The sequence below is a fragment of the Harpia harpyja genome, chromosome 4 (assembly GCF_026419915.1).
Source record: "Harpia harpyja isolate bHarHar1 chromosome 4, bHarHar1 primary haplotype, whole genome shotgun sequence".
Taxonomy (NCBI): Eukaryota; Metazoa; Chordata; class Aves; order Accipitriformes; family Accipitridae; genus Harpia; species Harpia harpyja.
The window spans coordinates 48903188-48922160 of NC_068943.1; the positions used below are offsets into that span (position 1 = coordinate 48903188).

General features: G+C 49.2%; 1 protein-coding gene across 2 annotated transcripts in view; it reads left to right on the forward strand.

The window, feature by feature from the left end:
* The window catches only part of LOC128140324 (GDNF-inducible zinc finger protein 1-like), a 74875-nt gene that overhangs the window by 36636 nt on the left and 19266 nt on the right, over nt 1-18973 (forward strand). Inside the window, exon 1 of one of the 2 annotated variants that reach the window (XM_052783880.1) lies at nt 1256-1304. The exons of the other annotated variant lie outside the window; for it this stretch is intronic. Within the exon in view, the coding sequence (XP_052639840.1) occupies nt 1258-1304 (47 nt within the window). The 5' untranslated portion in view covers nt 1256-1257. Of the gene's footprint in view, nt 1-1255; nt 1305-18973 lie in introns of those variants that run through there. 2 annotated transcript variants of the gene reach the window in all.

Sequence of the window (18973 nt, forward strand, 5' to 3'; positions counted from 1 at the left end):
GGAGGGAAGCAAAAGTCTTGTGCTGTTACAAGCTTTGTTTACCTTAGCAATGATGACATGGTTTGAGGGGGAAAAAAAAAAAAAAACAACCAAAAAAAACAACCCCTTTTCGCATGGAAAACGAACACTGAGTCGCACTCCTGAGTACTGCTTGGGAGAACTGCCATGACCTGGTGGAATATATAGAGCAATTCCAACATGGTTTTCATTTTCCATCTACTCAAGTTGGTCCAAGTTTTCTTTCCTTTGGTGGTTTTTTCATTTACCTCTTCTACCACTTACATCTCGTATTTACCCACGGAAATGGGGCTGCTCGGCATTTCAATGGCAGGAAGGCAGGAGCTGCCGAGCCCTGCACAGCATCGCTGTCTGCCGAAAGGTCAGACCTCTGCATCCGTCTTATTATTTTGCCGCTCGCAATGCTGGCGGTGGGATCCTGAGGTTCTTCCTTACATTTAAATAGGATGGAGGAGTAATCGCCTCTGAGCTGGGCTGCCTCCCCATCACCACCACCCTCACCCTTGGCTGCAGAACTGATGTAGGGCTCAGAAAAAGGGCATCCTTAGAGCAGGAGTGCCTTTGGCAAGCTTCTGCTCCAGGGCAAACTGACAGCTAGGGAATTGGTGTCTTTTGGGGAGGAGGGAAAAAAAAAAAAACCCTCCAAAACCACCGGGAAGAGGTCAAGCAAGGTTTTATTTTCTTGCTTTGACTCTGGGCAGAAGCAAATCCCACCCCATTTGAAGCACCACTGGGATCTCAGGTCTTCCAGAGTGGATGCTGGTACAAGATGCCCTTTGCTCAGCATCAGTGTTGATTTCTGTGTGAATAAAGCCCAGGTCCTGCCCCTGGGGTGCTTTGAGCTGCTGAAACAGGCTGGGCTGGCACTAGGTGGTGAGCGGGAGAGCTAGCAAGCGGGTGTGCTTTAATCTGCTCCCAAGCCGTCTTGCTGAGGATCGGGCTCAAAGGGACAGCATCGCGGCTCTGGCAGGAGGAAGAGCTCCAGGTGCAGGAGGTGGCACAGAAAAATGTCAGTAAATCTTCCTGCAATAGTTGGCGAAACAGAACGGATCTCGCCCAGAAGTAACCACCACTGGGGTAGAAACTTCTGTTCTTTGGATTGGGTCTATGATTAACTTGCTCTACGACTGCATTTCCATAGGAGACTAATAACTGGTGACCTGCGGCGCAGGGAGCCCCTTCCCTCTCCCCAGCTCCTCACCCCACAGGAGGTGATGAGAGGCGAGACGTGCAGACGGGATGGATCTGTGCGATGACGGCTGTCTCCATGTGACAGCAGCTTGCAGGTGGGTAATGACCCCATCTGCAGTATTAGTTAGTCTGGTAAAGCAATTAGTTATTAGCAGTGGTCCTCACTGTTATAGTGCCTGAGGGTTAAATGAGTAAAAGGGCACTGCTTGTGCTGCTTACAGCAAGGCAGAGGTAAATGAATAAAAAGCCTCTGTGCCCCAAATTGAGGCACAGGTTGACAGGATTTGGGGATCAGGTCCCTGGTCTTAAGCCTGACTTAATTTACTGGAGCTGCCAAGCTCTGGTTTAAACCACCTCTGAGCTTTTCCTTAGTAGCACTGCTTTGGAAAACAAGGGTCACGCTGCCTTTTTTTCCTCCTCTGTGGACAAGGTGAAATCTCTCTTTCCTCCAGCCCAGTGCTGGTGGTGGGGTGTTGGCAGTGGAGGGCAGAGGTGAGGGTTGGCTCCCCGCCGGGATTTTGCAGGAAAGCGAGGCTCTCTGCAGTACAATGCATTATTTCCTACAGGGAGGGACCCCGCAATACAGGAAAACATCAGCAGTTTTCTGCAGTCATTGCTCGGGTGCTGGCTGGCCCCGAGCTGTCCTGCCTCCCCAGTAACTGTGTGCCCCCAGCACACGGTCAAGGCCAGGACCCCCGAGGCTGCACCCCATGGGTACCCAGGCACCACTGGGGCAGGGAGGAAGGGTGTTAGAAGTTTTTTGCATTGCTGTAACAATGCATATTGCAACTATTTTTTTTCTTTTTTAATAGTTAAGCAAGGCGAGATTATTTTTTTGGCTTGAATTGAGCTGTTGTTCATACTCGTAGCACAGTACCTTGCATCCCTGCTGAGCTCAGACATGGCTGCACCCGACGTGAGTGTGCAGGTATCTGGTGCATCCGAGGCTGGCCTCGCTGTATGTGGATGCTGGAGGCAGCCTTGTTTATAATTATTAACCTCCAGGATAAGAACTTCATAAATAAAAGATGGGGATGTGGCGATTGTTCGTAACACGGGCTATAAAGATAAGAGCTGGAAAGGTTGCGCAAAGCCTGCCTGGACCATTCTCCGGCTGGCCGGAGGACACGTACCCTTTGTCTGGTGTCTGCGTTCCTCCCTCCTTATCGTCGTGCGGCAGGAGCCGGGTGCTGGTGCCAGGGGATGTGCTGGCTGCCTGCTTTTAGGTGCTCAAGCTGAAACATTGCCCCTTTAGCAAAAAACAAAAAAGTAAATAAAGTAAATAGCCCCTTGTCTGGTGTTGCTCTGCACTGGGAGGGTGAAGGGCTGGGCTCTAGGGTGCATCTCAGCTGGAGGAAAACCTCCCCTTGACTCTGGACCAGGCTCCAGTTGGGTTTTTTGGGGGTTTGGGTTTTTTTTTTTTTTCACACCCTGTATTAAACTGCCAAAAGCAGTGAAGAAAATGCTTACTCGGGGGTTTAAAACAAAGGCACTTTATCTCTTTTACAGCACTATTTATTCGCGTCCCCATAGGCAGGCTCCTCCTCTGTGCTATGATAAACATGTGTCTTATAGGCATCCGCTGCTTGATTCGCTTACCACAGGGACGGCTGATTAACGGAGCCAGGGGCTGAGGTCACTGGTATTTTGGGGCTTTGATGCAGCTATATCCTGAGACTGCTGGCACCAGGCAAAAAATGTAAACAGCGACAAGTAAGATGTATTGGGCTCCAGCATCCATCTCCAGAGATGCCACAATGTCATTATCGTTTCCAAATCACTTGCTAATCTTCTTGGGGATTCGGATATTCACGGGACAGAGAGATGTCCCATCTTGGCTTTGAGAAGGGTAAACCCACTGGCTGCTGCCAGCAGAGCCGCAGGGATCGGGGCCATAACCAGACCTTCTGGGGGCCGCATCCTGCCAACAGCACCACGTGGAGGCGGGATGCTCCCCCTTTCTGAAGCTTAATGTTTTCCCATATTTCAGCAATTTATCAACAGGTCAAAGTTGCGTCTGTGTGCGCCTTACCATAGCTGCAGCTAGTATGGGATTTTGTTGCCATCTGGTTAAATAATGGCCAACCTCACCTAATTCTCATGTTTATAATTTGGTTGAGATGAATAAGAAATCTTGTAGATGTCTCGGGCATTCCCTCTCCTGCAGTAGGTCTCAGGCTTTTTCTTTCCCAGGAGCTGCGCTATCTGTGGATGCTTTTTGAGCATCCACGTGGATTTCGGTGAAGGACAGCGTGGCCTGGGGACAGGCGAGCATCCTACTGGAAGCAGGGTGGTGGTGGGAAGAGCCCTGCAGATAAGCATCTGGATCCTGCAATTGTTATCCAAAAAGGAGCAGTGGGAGGAGAAAGGTGGGGAGGAACAAGGGATGGTCCGGGTCCGGGGGGCAGAGAGGGGCTGAGTGCGGGCTTGCAGAGGATGGGACTGTTGTGGGGGTGTTTGCAAACCACTGCGAGACCTTGGGGGTGCAAAAAGAAAAATCCCGGCTGTGCTGTGGTGCCTCGTCCCTCCCAGACACCTGCACGCCCTGGCCTGATCCAAACCCAGCTGGAGGCAAGTGCAGCCTTTCCACTGACCTCACTGGGGAAATATTCCCTCCCCCCCTGGTTTTGCAGGAAGGAAAGGATTGGGGAATGAGAGACTGGACACACAGAAGGATTTAAGGAAAAACGTGTGCCCTTGGCTGTGGCAAAACACGATGAACCTGTGCCTAAAAGCTTAGCCTGTCTCCAAAGCCCTCTTGGGATTTCCCAACAAGCCAGCACCCCCTTTTCTTGCTGCTGAGACCCTATCAGGGCTCCTACTGAGATTGGGGCTGTCTCCAAGCTGGACACCTTTGGCTACAGAAGGTCTGGGGGTCAGCCCCCCCCCCAAAGTAAAAGCTTTAAATTCTACCCCCCCTCCCTCCAAGGCTGCCCTTTGGGACCAAGTGAAAGCACTGTGCTGAGGCTGGGCTTCCTGTTAACCCCTCCCAACGAAGCTGATTCATTTCTCTGTTGAACAACTCATTCTGGATGATTTGGTGCGGTATTCAGAAAATTATCGTGAAACACTGGAAGAGCCTTATCAGGCAGCTCTGCCTATTGATATTGCAACACAATGATCGGACAGCCAGAGCTGGGGGTTCACTGCAGCAGGCAGAAATAGTAACCCCTAGGTTATTCTTAGGGAGGTGTGTTTGCACTGGTGGGGAAGCAGGTTGCACCACATGTGCACTGTAAACTAGGCAATTCAGAAAATAAAAAGAATATGATTCCCATCTTGCAAAGAAACAGAGGGCAAAGTTACTTTCCCAAATAGATGCAGTCAGAGTTGTAATATTACCGGCATTACTGCAGCACCCAGGCTTGGGTGCAAGTCTGTGCTCCCCTTTCTGCTGGTGCAGCAGACCCTGCACCCGATGTGGAGCTGGGGCAGCTCACCCTCTCTGCTCCTTTGAACTGCTGTGGCTATAGTGGGTGGGTGAGTCACTATCACTATGCAAGACATTTAATTGCATTTTTGTATTGGCAGAATTTAAAACCAGCAACATCGACTTGACTCTTTAAAGGGCAGGGGTGGAAATGCAGCATCCCACGGTTCAGCTCGTGGTTGTAGGAATGTGCAGTGCTGGCGCCATCCTCCTCCTCTTCCCTGCCCTCTTTCTCAAGCTTGCTTTATTTATTTATCATTTTTACTATTAATGGATGGCACCAAGAACAGCAAAGCTGTGGGGTGACTGTGTAACACTGCTCCTGGTGACATCCCACTTTACCCAAGTAGCAAAGTCAGTAACAGAGCCCCATCCAAACCACAAATTCCCTTCTAGGTGATGATAAACTTCCCCTGCTGAAATTATAACCTCTTTATGATATGATCTGCATGTCTTCTGAGAAAGAGAGTTTTTTAATGTAAGACAGTACTCCTTTATTTATCCTCAGCAAATTCCCATCTTGGCTCCTCGGAGCAGATTCCTGCAGTCCCCCCGGTTTATGTACAAAAGCCACAAATCACTGGATGCGTTGTAACGCTGCAGACTGAATCTCGGATATGATCTTGCTCGTATGTGTGTCTCAAAGTTTGTAGCCTTTGGGACTGACCTCCTGTGTAACTCAGGCTATAAATTTCATCCAGCAGTTTTGGCGCTGAGTGAGAATAATGTGTGTTTGAACTCTCACCTAGCTTTAAAAAGGCATTTGTTCTTGATTAAAATACTGTAAGGGTGGAGAATCCACCACATCCCTGGACGATCTGTCTTGGGGTGGAAGGGCTGCAGCTCCAGTAAGGGGGAGAAGAGGAACAAATGCTTTATTTATGTGTGATCAATCTGTGCACATTGGCCCCAGCATCTGTCTCCAGGTGTTCCAGCTGCGGCCGCTTACTGAAAACACCAGCACACATATTTGGGGATAGCCAGCACTATGCAATGGCCTGACTCCTGCCCAAGCCTTTTGTTGCTGGCACAAAGCAAACTCCTATTTTGCTGATAGGGCATACAGCTTCTTTCTTTGTGTAAATCATGCCGTATGTTTATTATGGCCACAAACTTGGAAGGAAGGAATACTGAAGCTTTGCTGTTTCCAAATTTAAGTCACAAGTTTTTTGTGGCAATCTCATGCACGTGCTGTGTGTGGCTTTGGTTGTGTGGCCAGCCTGCCAAGCTCAGGGTTTTGGAGAGCAGAAATGCCATGCTGCTGCTATGCCATCCCTATGCCATTGCTTCTCTGTCCTCCTAACCCCACTGCTTCATTTAGCGCTCTGCAGGATCCCGACCCCATGAGCATTTTCCATAGAGACTAAGTGGAAAGCATCCCTGAATAGTGCTCCCCCCCCGCCCTCTGTTTATGCACTTGCACTGTGTTGAGCTATCCCTCCTTTCCTTGCAGGCTGGTTGGGATATTCTTCACTTATCTAGGACTCTTAGGGTCTGTGCAATCCTCTTCATGCCTCATGGCTGAGCTGGCTGCACTTGAAGCACGTGGGCATCCTCCTTGGCTCTTGGTGCCAAAGCAAGAGAGAGAGCAAACCTCCCCCAGCCCCGTGAGAACAAGCTCTCTGGTATGAATCAGGAGCTGCTGAGATCACGCTGGAAAAATACATGTTGTGGTCCTTGCTCTGTTGCCATGGCAATGAGCTCTTGGTTTACATCAGCAGAGCTGGATGGGGTCATCTGTGGTTTGCCTGCCTGCCCAAGGAACTTCCATCTCCAGCCATGCCACCTTCAGCCCCAAACCCTGCCAGGGCAGATCCCGTTTGTTTAATGAGATGGCAAATAGAGCTGCACCACCTTAGCTTTTTGTGATAAAAGCTGGTCTGCACAGAGGAGCTCAGAGACAAAGGTAGGCGGGGGCCCAAATTACAAGTTTGAGCTGGAAGGAAGGGGCACCCTGTACACCCTGTCCTGACCCTCCCAGGTCTGTCCCGGGGGAGCCCCACCATCCAGGTGGGAAACCCATCGGGATGAGTCAATGGAAGTGGCTCTGTAGGCACCTCCGGGATCAGGGGGTCACTTCTGTGGGGTGTGGGGTGCCTTAGGGCATGCAGGAGATGAGCATTTAGGCGGACTTGTTATGTGCTTAAAGCAAAATGTGTGTTTATGTCAGGTGGAAGCATGCCTTGGGCATAAATCAGTAACAACTTGGACCCTGAGGGCTGGCAGCAAGAATGAGGGTGTGCCTTTTCTCTTCTTGCTGCACCTCTTATGGGAAGACTCCTCCTCTGCGCCTTGCCATGGGCTGCACCCCTCTGCACCTCCTCATCCTCCTCTCCCCCACCTTCGCCTCTGTTGGCATCCACTTCTCTTGGCTCACTGGCCGGACAGCAGCACAGACCAGGGTGCAGGGTGTGCATTGCACTGGGAATTCGCAGAGATCTTTGCGAGGTGCCTGAGGCAAATGCACCCCTTGCTGGTGCACGCTCTTGCCTATAGAGGTGAAAAAATCCCCCAGAATTGTGCTCAGGATATTAATACCTTGGTGGAGAATTGGAAGCATCTTGACATCTGCGAGTAAAATATTTTTATTAAAAAGCCAACTGCATTCTTTCTCCTTGCTTATGCTCATTAGTCCTAATCTAAGGAAAAGATGGATTATACTGCCTGCAGCAGCCCCTCAGAAACACAGGGAGCAGCAGGCAGCAAGCAATGGGAGGCACCTGCTCTGTTTTGGGCTGCTCTCACAGGCTCTCGCTATCCCTTTTGCTGATACAAGATCCCAAGATCACACTAGAAAAATGAAGTTATTTTTGGATATCTGTGAAAACAGCTTTAAACTGGCAAAGGGGATGGAAAAATCATGAAATGAGGATGTGCTCCAGTATTGCTTTCAAGCATCCCAATCGTCTCTGGGAGGAATGTCAGAGGAGCTGTACCAGCCTGATGCTGGATGCAGGGGTGGGATCTGTCGATCACCCTCTGTCTGCTCCTGCCAGGTGGATTTGCAGAGGCACTGCGGTGGCAGGGCAGGCTCAGAGCAGCCAGGGGGCTTTTCAGGAAAAGCTTTTCCATCTTCAAGTAGCATGGAGGGGATTAGAGGGAGCAGCCTCTTTCCTTCAGGGAAACAGCATGAACAAACAAACTCCAACTCTTGCAAACATTTCAAATTTGGGACAGCTTGAAAGGATTACAGAAAAATCAGCGAACGCAGGTCCCCCACAAGGGCGTTCGAGGTGGTGTGATTGCCTTGCTCCATCACAGCTTGCATGCTGCCTTCGTCACCCCAGCCTGTCTGACTTCCAGCTTACTAATGGGTTAAGCGCAGCATTTGTGGTGTGTGAGTCCACGTGTGTCATGGGTGGGAAACCCCTGGGACAGTATCTCTTGTCTGGCAGAGCTGCTTTGGCAGGAGGATGGGTGTCTCAGCACAGCCAAATTTATCAGCTACTTCCAAGCACAAAGCACTGCCCACCAGCCCATGATTGTCCAGCTGTGATGACCTTTCTGTATTTTTACAAAACCTAGATAAGCGGAACTACTGTGTATAACTGTTGGGCTCTGGGTGGGCAGCCCATTTGGGGAGGGAGAGCGAGCAGATTTTGTGCCAATGTCACGTTAGTCCCCAGGCACTGGTGTCTTTGCACTTGGGCTGTGGTTTTGGGGCATGCAGTGCGGTTCCCCTAAAAACGCAGCCCCAGAAGCACGTGGGGATGTGCCTGCAGTGCACATGGGGTTGCAGAGAGGGCCCGACAGCTTTATCAGTGGTTTGGAGGCACAAACTCCACCCCAGCTAGCACAGCCCTGCCAAAATAAACAGGCGGGCTGCACGATGCTGCCCAAAGGCACCGAGGAAAAGGGAATTCCCAGGCTCGTCTTTGGAAGCAGCATGTTTGTGCTGCTGCTTGAGGGAAGAAGGGTCTTCTGGGAGGGGGCCTCTGCTTGCATGACCCCCCCCCCCCCCCTCAAGTTGCCATGGCTGAAACAGCAGCCTTTGCTGGGCATGATGCTTTGGGTGGGATGCACCAGCTGAAGAAAGCACATCCCTGATGCACACCAAGAGTGTTTCAGGGGCTAGCAGTCGCTTGGCTCTTTCTAAGGGTGCCACAGGTGCGAGGCCGTAGGGGAGGCTTGCAGCAAGGCATGGAGATCTTCCAGCCTCTTGGTTTTATCTTTCCGGTTTGCATTTCCCAGCAAAATAAGCCAAATTACTTTTTCAGCCCCATTTAGAAAGTTCAGAGGAGGGGAGCGGAGCAGAGCGTGCCAAGCCATCTTCCTCTGCTCCTTCCCTGCCAGAGAGTTAGACACCCAGCTGCTCGACATCGTGGTGCAGGTGCTGCACCTTGTCCTTTAAATAAAAGGGTGAGGTTACTGCTTTGTTCTGCATAGAAGCAAAGATGGGATGTTCCTTCCCATGCACTAACATTTTCCAGAGGAACAAAATTCCCACCCTGATCCTTATGGATCAACCTGCAGTGATGGGTATGGTGTGAGTTCGTGCACCTTGTCCTGCTGCTGATGGGTCTCTCACGGGCTGGTTAGCACCAGAAAAAGGCAGGAAACATTAGCACAGCCCAACGGTTGGCATTTACTGACGTGAGATTTCTGAGCTTATAAATGGCTGTTTGCTCATATCTCGGTTCTAGGTGTGTGTCTTGAACTCCCAACCTCTTGCTCTGGAGAGGAAAGTGCTATTTGCGGAGCCACACTCACACAGATCCACTCATAAACTTTTCCATAACCTCTGTCAACAAGTGCATGGTTCCCTTGGGAAGTTTTAAATATCATGTTGTGCATCCGCCACATCTCCCGGCAGCACGGGGTGAGGAAAGGTCTGCTGTGTTCGGAGGCAGCCGGTCTGCTCCTTGGCGCCGGAGCCAAGGAGTGCATCCAGGCAAGATGGTCTTAAAAATGAAAGGCTTTAAGTGATTTGCCCAAGACTGTAAAGTCTTTAACAGAGTAGGAAAAGCATCTGGTGTGCTCCAAGTGCAGCACCTCTGCTCCCAGAGCACCTTGACCCTGTGCATGTATGGGCGGTGCATGCCACCATGGTGACAATTTCCAGCGATAAACCAGGTGATGCTGGGAGAATATCTGAGTTCATAAGGAAGCTGATGTATAACCATTGCTGGCAGTAAATGGTTGAAGTCTAGAGACGGTCAGCCCTCCAGGGCTGTGAACAAATGCAGAAGGAATCTGGGGGGGCAGTCGTTCCTGGTGGCTTTCAGCGGCCTCTGATTTTCCTCTGCTTTACTGTGCCACCAGCATGTGCCGAGGAGGAACTCTGCTTCTTGGCCTTTCAACATGTTGTGGCAAGATGTGCCCTTGGAGGTCTCTGACTGAGCTGCAATAACTCATGAGATTAGCTTAAAAAGTAGTCTTGGATCTTTTTTACTTCCTTTTGGCTTCTGAGCCTTGCTAAGGCATTTAGGTCTCTGCCAAATTTTTCTCTGATGCTTTAAGGATATAGCCTGTTGTCTTTTCTTCTTCTTTTTTTTTTTTTTTTTTTTTAAAGGACAGGTTTTGCATGACTTCATGTGTCTGAGAGATAGGGCTTAAAAATACAGACGCATTGGATTTTGGGATGTTCTTCAGCCACCCAAAGCAAGCCTGGTCTTGGCTCAGGTGCACCCCGAGCAGTCCCACTTCCAGTCCTACAGCTCTACAGCAGCCCCATGACTGTGGCCAGACTGGCACCATCCCTGCGCTCACGAACACCTCCCGGGGACCACAGAGCTGCAGCAGCAGAGATTTCGGCTAGTTGTGCGTGCCAAGGAGACGTGTTCATTTACCCACCAACACGATCGGAAAAGCGGGGAGCGGGGTCAGCGCAGCAAGCTGTGCTTCACTTGCAGTCTAAGCCTGGGGTGGGAAACAGGTTGTATATGTCTCCTGAGGAGAGAAAGAGGAAACGCGGGATGTTCAGGACAGCCTTTGATGAGGAAAGCATCCTGCGCGGGAGCGGGGACGCAGCCAGACCTGCCCGGGGTGGTGCAGGAAGGCTGCGGCACGGCTGGCACGCACGGCCAGCACACCCTGCCCTTCCTCCCGCCCCAGCTGTCTTGCACAATGCCCTCACCCTGCTGTCTCCTCACCGGGGTCCCCCAAAACTGGGGGCAGACAGCTGACCTCGGAACCGAGCCCACCGGTAAAACAGCGGTGGGCTTCAGAAAGGGAAAGCCTTTAGCAGAATTGCCAGCTCCTCTGTAACAAAGTGCATTAATAGTTTCCTTTGCTTTCCGCTAGAGGCAATCTGCTGCAGCGTGGCCAGGAATGGTAAAATTCCAGAAAAGAGGCTCTGCCCCGCATAGAGAAGCGGGGCTGCGGCTTGCAGTGCTTCCCTGTGCTGTCAGGCAGGGTGCGAGTGAGCTGGAGGGACTGCGGTGGGGATTGGGATTCCTCGCTCCCACCGGGCTTCCAGGAACCCAGGTCTTCTCCTGGGAAGCCTGCAGCAGCCTGGTGACACCATGCAACGGCCTCTGGCCGAGGCGCTCCCCTTCATACAGGGCTGAAAATCGCCCTGTAGCAACAGCGATAGAAAGTTTGGAAACCTCGCGTTCATCATTTTACCTTCAACAAGTGAAACATCTCCAGGGTCACCAGCATTAGTCAGTGTGGGGTGGGTGGAGAGAAGACAGCCTAGCAACTGAGCAGCTTGCCAGCGGGACTCCTGTCACCTCCCTTGTCTTTCGGTAGCACACACGTCACGCGGGATCTGTCTTTGAAATGATACAACTGTGTAATGTGTTACTGTGAGTGGCGACAGCTTGTAATTGCTTCAGAGATGCGGAAAGCCCTTGCCATCCTGCAGCACTTTTGCAGCTCAGCTGCTGGTGGGGGAAGATGACTAAAGTTCCTCTTCTTCCTCGCCCGTCATGGTTTTGAAAGGCTCGTCCCCCTCAGCTGTGCGGTGACACTGTATGGCTGGCTCGGGATGGGATGCTCACCACGGCTCGAGTGCTGTGCGTGCCCGGGAGCATCTCTCCTTGCAAAACCTCTGCAGGCTGAAAGAGCGATTTTGGGATGCTCTGCTGGCATAAATAGTGCTCCGTAAATCTGTCGTCAGGCTCTCTGTGTAAGTGCAGTTGGGCTACTCTGGCACATCCGTAATAAATATAATTACACTAGCAGTAGGCACCTGGTGCTGATGAGTGCTTTGCAACCATGACCTAATTCATCTCCATTATATTTCAGTGTGACAGGTGAAAAATTTTCTTCCTCTACATAAAAGCATGCTGCTCAACATGCTTAGAGAGCCTCCTGGAATAAGAGCAGCACAGCTCCAGGAGAGGTCTGTTGTTTGCGGAGGCCACGGCAATGTCTGGCATGTCTCCATTTCCACCTTGACCTGCTACCGAGATCACAGGTACATGGGGCCAGCTCTCCAGCCACTGGAAATCCTTGCAACCCCATGCACTCCTCTGAAGTTGAGTGCTCTGACAATTTCTGAGTTGTGAAAATAGACGCACAAAATATCACTTGCCTTTTTTGTCACCTTTCAGACACTGGGGGGAACCCGGTCTCTCTGCCAGTATGATTCCTTTCCAAAAAAAAAAAAAAAAAAGTTTTGATCAAAATAGATGTCCTTTGTCAGGCCTGCATTGTTCTGCAAGCCAGTATAAAACATGGTTTTCTCCTCCAGTGGTTTCGTTACATTGTCCAGCTTCTACAGGAACTGGTAATTCAAGCTGATTTATATAGATTCTTAATGTAATTTTTACAGCTTTCAAACCATGAGATAATTGCACCCTCCAGACCATGTGGCAATTAAAAATACATTTTTATGAAGTGACACAACTGCTTAGAGAGCCTACCATTAATGTCAGAACACTTTATTACTGACATGGCTCAAGCAGGAAGATAGAGAGGAGCGTTAGAAAGATGACACACACCTAGTTGTATTCAAGTAAAAAGCCCCTGTATTTGCTCCATTTCTGAGGGCACTTAGAAATAAATCAAACCAAATCAAGCCAAGGTTTTTGCACGTGTTTGGGTGGCGTGGCATGGGGGGCTGCAGCTCGTTATAATTCTTGAGAATATTTGTTTTGCTGTGTGAGTTTATATAAATGGTGTGTTAGCTGAGCGAGGGGGGTGACCGAAGGAGGGAGACGGATCAGCCCAGTCCAGGATGATGAATGAGAGCCCTGGCCTTCGCTTTATTTCAGAGCTTCTGGCAGGGAGTTTTGTTTTGATTATTTTGAGAGCAATAATAGAGAAATTAAGCAAACCACAGCTCCGAGGCGCAATGCACGTTCTCAAAACAAAAGAGAAATCTCAGCCCAATATAAGCCAGTATTGCTCCATCTAACATCACCACTGCTGTCATTTATCTGTGGTTTTTTTCAACTAGTGAAGAAGGCAGGAGTTTCCAAGCTGCGACTGCAGGAGGGTCAGGGTGTGTTTAAGCCAGCATGGTGACTTGGCAGTATTGCTGGTTTCGTGCAGCTGTGTGTTTTCGGTGCAATGTGGATTCTCCTCCCTGCAGGTGGGAGGTGGACAGAGCAGTAATAACAATACCCCAGACCACTCCAGCTGCGCAGAGTGTAATGGTTCATTTTCCAATTAAGCAGAGCAGACTAATAAATTAACAGATGTTAGGTACAGGATAGGGAGCTGCCTGGTCATGGCCACGATATCTGTAATTGTTCAGTGGTCCTTCCTTCCTGGCCAGCCTCGGCTCAGCCCCTCTTCTCGCTGGGTTTTCCTTCCAAATTACATCAGCAGCATCCAACTGACCGTACCTAAAGGTCCTTGTTGTGGGGGAATTCAAGTAAAGCTGATGCTGTATGCATTTCAACTTTTTCCCTGCAAAACTCTGTGCCTGCAGTGCTGTCTCCTGTGCGTTGCAGCATTGCTCGCACCCTTGTCTGACATTGTCTCCCCTCGGTTTGTTTACAGTCTCCAGCCAGCACAGTCTAGGAACTGACTGAATTTACATCTTTTCGTATTGATATGTGGGATTAAGAAAGCAAACCACACCGGCAGTATCGTTGCCAGTTGCTCAGCAAGTCTATACACACAAAACAGGGTTGCTTTGCTTATATTCATGCTTGGAGAAATTGCTTTTTCCCTATTAGTGCACTCTATTTGGGGTGAGGGAGATGGAAGGAGAGGTCAGCGTAGGAAAGGTCAGATCCATACCTTTAGGCACTAGAGTTCATTTTCCCTGTGCCTATCCCAGTAAACTCAGCTTCACTCGGAGCCTTCTCCAGCCCCGTGCCCAGCTGCCTGGGCTGGTCTGCATCCCTGCTGTTAGACTCTCCCCTTGCAAAGCTCAGCATATGCAAGCTGCCTTCAGTTCCTGCTCAATCTAAGGCCTTCCCAAAGCATCCGTGTATACTCGGGTGCTGCCTTGTTTAGGCAGTCACTTCAATAAGGTACATCTTCGGACAAATCCTGACCTTGGACAGACAGGCTTGGCCCCACTTGCAAGCAGGGGAAGCCGAGCTGCGCCACGTATACGCAGTACAATTCCTCCTTCAGGTACAAAACGTTTGGGCTTGCATTACAGTTCCTGCAAGAGCATGTTTGCAGCAACACTGTTTTCTTATTTCTCTGCAATACTAGTTTACAATCATATAAAGAGTAATGAAATAAGAATGCAAAAGCACATCAGCACACGATGTTCTGGGATTTTAACTAAGGTGAAGTAAAACTTTGTAAACTCAAACTCTGCCCAAAGGAATATTTTTACTTTCTCCACTCTGGCATTTCTCGAGCTCTTGAATTTGTGCATTTCTGGTGCTCTACAATCATTAAATATCCTGAAGTAAAAGCAGATGCTTTTAACAAAAAGCTCATGGCCTGAACAAAAGTTACCACTGCTATCCTGAAGGCTGTATGGCCTCTTTCTAGCCCTATCACTATTTAGGAGTATTAATTCTTTTTAATGGTAGTTGGGGAAGCATTCTTTTAAAAAAAATCACTTATTTGTCTGGAAACATTTCTGTATATTTATTTTGTATGGTTGAAGAGCAAGATGGCCATCATTCTGCAGTGGAGAGCAGGAGGTCTGAGCCGAGCTTACGCTTGGTCCTGCTTCCAGCAATGAAAACTGCCCCTGAGATCTAGTACCATGTAATTATTTGAAATAAGCAGAAACCTGGTAAACTATTGTGACCTTGGTGAAAAACTCTGCAACCCTTCTTCTCCTCCTTCAGCTGGAGTTAATAAAGCCCCTCGTCTTAGATGTGGATTAATTTTGACTTTCACGATTTACAAAGCAAGCCGTATCTTGACAAAAACAGATGTAAAAACCAGTCTTCAGTTCAAGCTGTTGTTCTGCCTGTTCAGTCCATTAACTCCTGCACAAGCTACGCTGCGTTTCACTGACCCCTTGTTAATCTCCTTAGATCAATCCTCCTTTTATTAATTATTCACATGCTCAGGCAGTGAGCGACCCCATGGACGGACGGCAAGCAGGGGTAACACAGAGCAAGCCCTTGGCGAGGCAAGCGCCGTTTGCTGACCTGGAAGATAAGCAGTTCTATAGCCAAGGATATGAGCTGTGAAAACAATGGGAAAAGAGGTAAAAAAATAAAACAGAGCTCAGAGAACCAAACAGCCAGAGGTCCCCTCCCCAACCTGCTCTTTTAACCCCATGGCTGGCATAAGCCTGAGCTACAAATGGGTACCCTGCCCGCGAGAGGTCACTGGAAACGCCTGCTGCCATCTTCCCACTTGCGCCGTCAGAGCCCCAAGACTCTCAGGCTATGCCTGTACTAAGCAATTTAATCATGCTCGAGACCTGTTCTGGGACCGAGGTGGGAGCAGCCTGCATCCATGGCACTAAACTCTCCATTACCCACACAGGTGGGCCTTTTGGCATGTCCAAGCCTCATTCCCCTGTTGTTTGGTTTTTAAGCTTTTCTGGCAATTCAGGAAAGGTGGTAATCTCAGATTGCTCCAGTTTTTATCATAATTAATATCTGCAAGAGCAAACAGTCCCATCTACACTGACAGCTCCTGCAGAAGTGGGACATCACTGCAGCTCCACCATGGCTGGAGCAAAGGACCAGGTCTGCCCATTCCCACCCTCCCAGGAGGGCCGGACCTGCCTCCTCATCAAGCAGAACAACATTCTCATTTATTTCCGTTACTTCTCTTTGCTGTTATTCTACGAGTGAAATAATGAATTATTTCCCATCCAAACATGGAGCCTTGGGGACTGGAGAGGGCAAGGAGGGCTTAGGGGAAAAGCAAAACTCTCTGGGAGGAGTCCAAAAATAACCAATTTGTTAACTTCCAGCACAAAACTTCCATCCTCCTTTTCTGTGTTTAATGACCATGCTGGGAACAAATATTGATGGTTAAAAGGGGATTAATTGTGTTTTTCATGAGCTTGAACATTCCACTTGCGCAGAAACTGAAGCTCGCTGCGGACTGTGAAGAGATCACGATGTTCCATCGGCATTTTCTGTTAGCGGTGACAAGGACAGATCTCGGCATGGCCCTTCTTCAGGCAGGACAGCTGAAAGGAGCATACAAAGACAGAATAAAAGATGAAAGCAGATGAGAAAACTGCATTGGGCTGACTCTGCATCCAAGAAACCTGAGGCAGGTTTTCACACTAGTGAAGTATTGCAGCTAGACTAAATGCATCATATGCTTCCATTTATATTAGTCTGTTATCTAATTACCCCTAAGGAAACATAAAGCCAGTATTATTTAAGTCGTCTAAAGAAGTTTTTCATGTCTCTTTTTTCCATTTCATAGCTGGCAGATAACTATGTCCAGTGCTGTACTGAGAGCTCTTGATACTATCAGAGGAGATACTGCAAATTACAAAATCTCTGGAGTGAGGCTCGACAGATAATTTGATAAACTGTTGAAAACAAAAACAGAGGCTAGAAAGGTATCGCTGTTCGGTATCTATGTGAATCACGTATTTAAAAGGCAGGCTTCGTTCCCAGTCCGGCGCTGGTAAACATGACGTGCTTCATGAGCAGCCACTGCATGAAACAGCAATTTGTTGCCAAGAGTTCCCATTGCCGCCTTTGCAGTGCTGCTGTAATTTGCCACAAAATTGTCTCTCTGAAGCAAGAAGCAGTATGAGAACTCATTTATCTGCAGGTTTACGAGCAGGAAGAGCATTCTCCGAGTCTGACAACAAACGCTTCTGATCTCCAGTTGCAGCTGTGAGATGACAGATCTATCTGATTCAAATATATCTCGTGTCAATAAAAATTGGGGCTTTCAGGCTGCATCTTCCTGGCGTGTGGCTGGGTGAAGCCCACCAGCCCCACCTGGTGCAGTTTTCCCGAGGCAGCGAATGCAGAGGTGATACTGGTATACAAATACAGAGTTTATTCTCTGAACCAACTCCAACCCCTGCTCGAGCAGGGTCACCCAGAGCTGGTTTCCAGGACCATGTCTGGATGGCTTTTGAATATCTCCAAGGATGGAGACTGCACAGCCTCTCTGGGCAGCCTGCTTCAGCGTTTGACCACCCTCGCAGTGAAAAAAGGAGATTTTTCTCCAACCACCTCCAGGACAAAGTGGCTGGAGCTCAGTGGCCAGCAGCAGGGCTCCCAGAGCCAGGGGAAGACATGGATCACTGCTGAAAGTTTTAACGGGGCAGCTTTCCTTCCAGTGTACCAGCTGAAATGGCTTGCCCTCAACTTCTCCCTCTCTTTCTTTGCTGCAGCATCTCCGTCTTCTGGTGTGTCTCCTCTGTGTTGTCTCTTCTTTCCCCGCCCGCAGTGTGCTTGCTTGTTTATTTGTATTTCAAAGTATACGTACCAAGTTTCTTGGATGAAATCCCAGAGCTCCACATGTGGCTACTTGTGCTGACTTTAACCCAGATTTCTGGCCAAAGGAGGAACATGGCGCTGCAGGACCTGGTAGTTATGACCAGGGATTGTCTGCTCCCATGGCAATGACCGCTTCCCACCCAATACTTTGGACACCCACCACAGAAGGGTTGCTACCTGCTTTGGAGGGAGCTGCTCGAAACCCAGAGCAACCCTCAGATGCACTTAGTAGTTTAAAGTTCATACCTGCCATGCCTTGGCAAGTCCTCGAGCACAGGCTTTGTTTTCAGACTGCAAGACGCCCTGCATATGTGCTTGCATATTTCCAGGTAGCTGCACCTTCGAGTCCATTCTCACCTCCTCACAGAGATTCAATGGCTGGGCAATTTACATGCATGTAAATTCACGCAAATGTGCTCTGACCAACAATATCGGTCCATCAGCTCTGACCAAGACACCTCGGTTGTCTTGTGATGGTTTGTTCCCCAAAGCTACTACCAACTGATGTAGGAAAGAGACATCTTTAGGCCAGCATCCATGCTGGAAAACTGTGGCTATGTTAATGTACAAAACCCACTGACTACAGATGCAGCCTCCAGGAATGCTCCCCATGACCCAAGCTACGCAGCTGGGATCCGACCTTCACAAACACACAGACAATGACTAATCGTGAAATGTCCAAAAATATTTTGCCAGGTGTTTATTTCTCTGGGCAGCTGCCTTTTGCATGTTTACTCATTGCAGGCAAAGACTCCACGCCCAATCTGGTGATAAAAAGGGCATTTTCTCATCACAGGCAGGGAATAAGCAATAGCAGTTAGAGGTACGAATACGCCCACAGCAAAAAGTTCAGAGCCAGATCATAGCTCCCTGAAGACACTCAAGTCCAGGACATTGGTTCTACCCCTCCAGAGAAAGCAACCAGATGCAAACCTAAATTCTCATCTTTTTCCAAATAATTTGGATTCTCAGATCATGATGAGGGCCTATCACTATGGAAAATAATCACTGTGGGGAAAAAATACATTATCACTGTGAAGACAGGAGATGTGTACATATTAAAAAAAATGTATAGGCTAACTCGGGTGTCTAAAAGTCAAGGGGCTTCTCTAAGATAACATGGAGGGGGCGGACCCTTCCCAGGGGTGCATCTGTTCTTTTGGATGCGTTCCCGTCTGCCGTACGTGAAACACCACGGGCTGGCTCACGCCAGGGCTGACATGGCGTGGGTACGGGAACATGACTCGAGTCCTTGGCTAAATTAATGGCAGCATTATCATTACAATACTGAATTATGGTCAGAGGCAAGGAAAGAGGCACAATTGTCTTTTTTTTTTTCTTATGGTAGAAAAAGCTTGGTTGAGGAAGAGCTGTGGGAAGGTACCCAGGTCTTGGCTTGCCCCATCATTGCCTGGTCCCAAGCAGGAGCCCACCTTCTAGGGATCCACATTGGCGCACAGCGGGGATTTAGATGCCTGATGTAGCCTGCAGGCACCAGGCGATGCTTTGCTGCTTGACTGGGCTTCACAGGAGGGTTTTGGCACCAATTTCAGCAAGTTTGGGGTCTTGCAAGACAACACTGCTT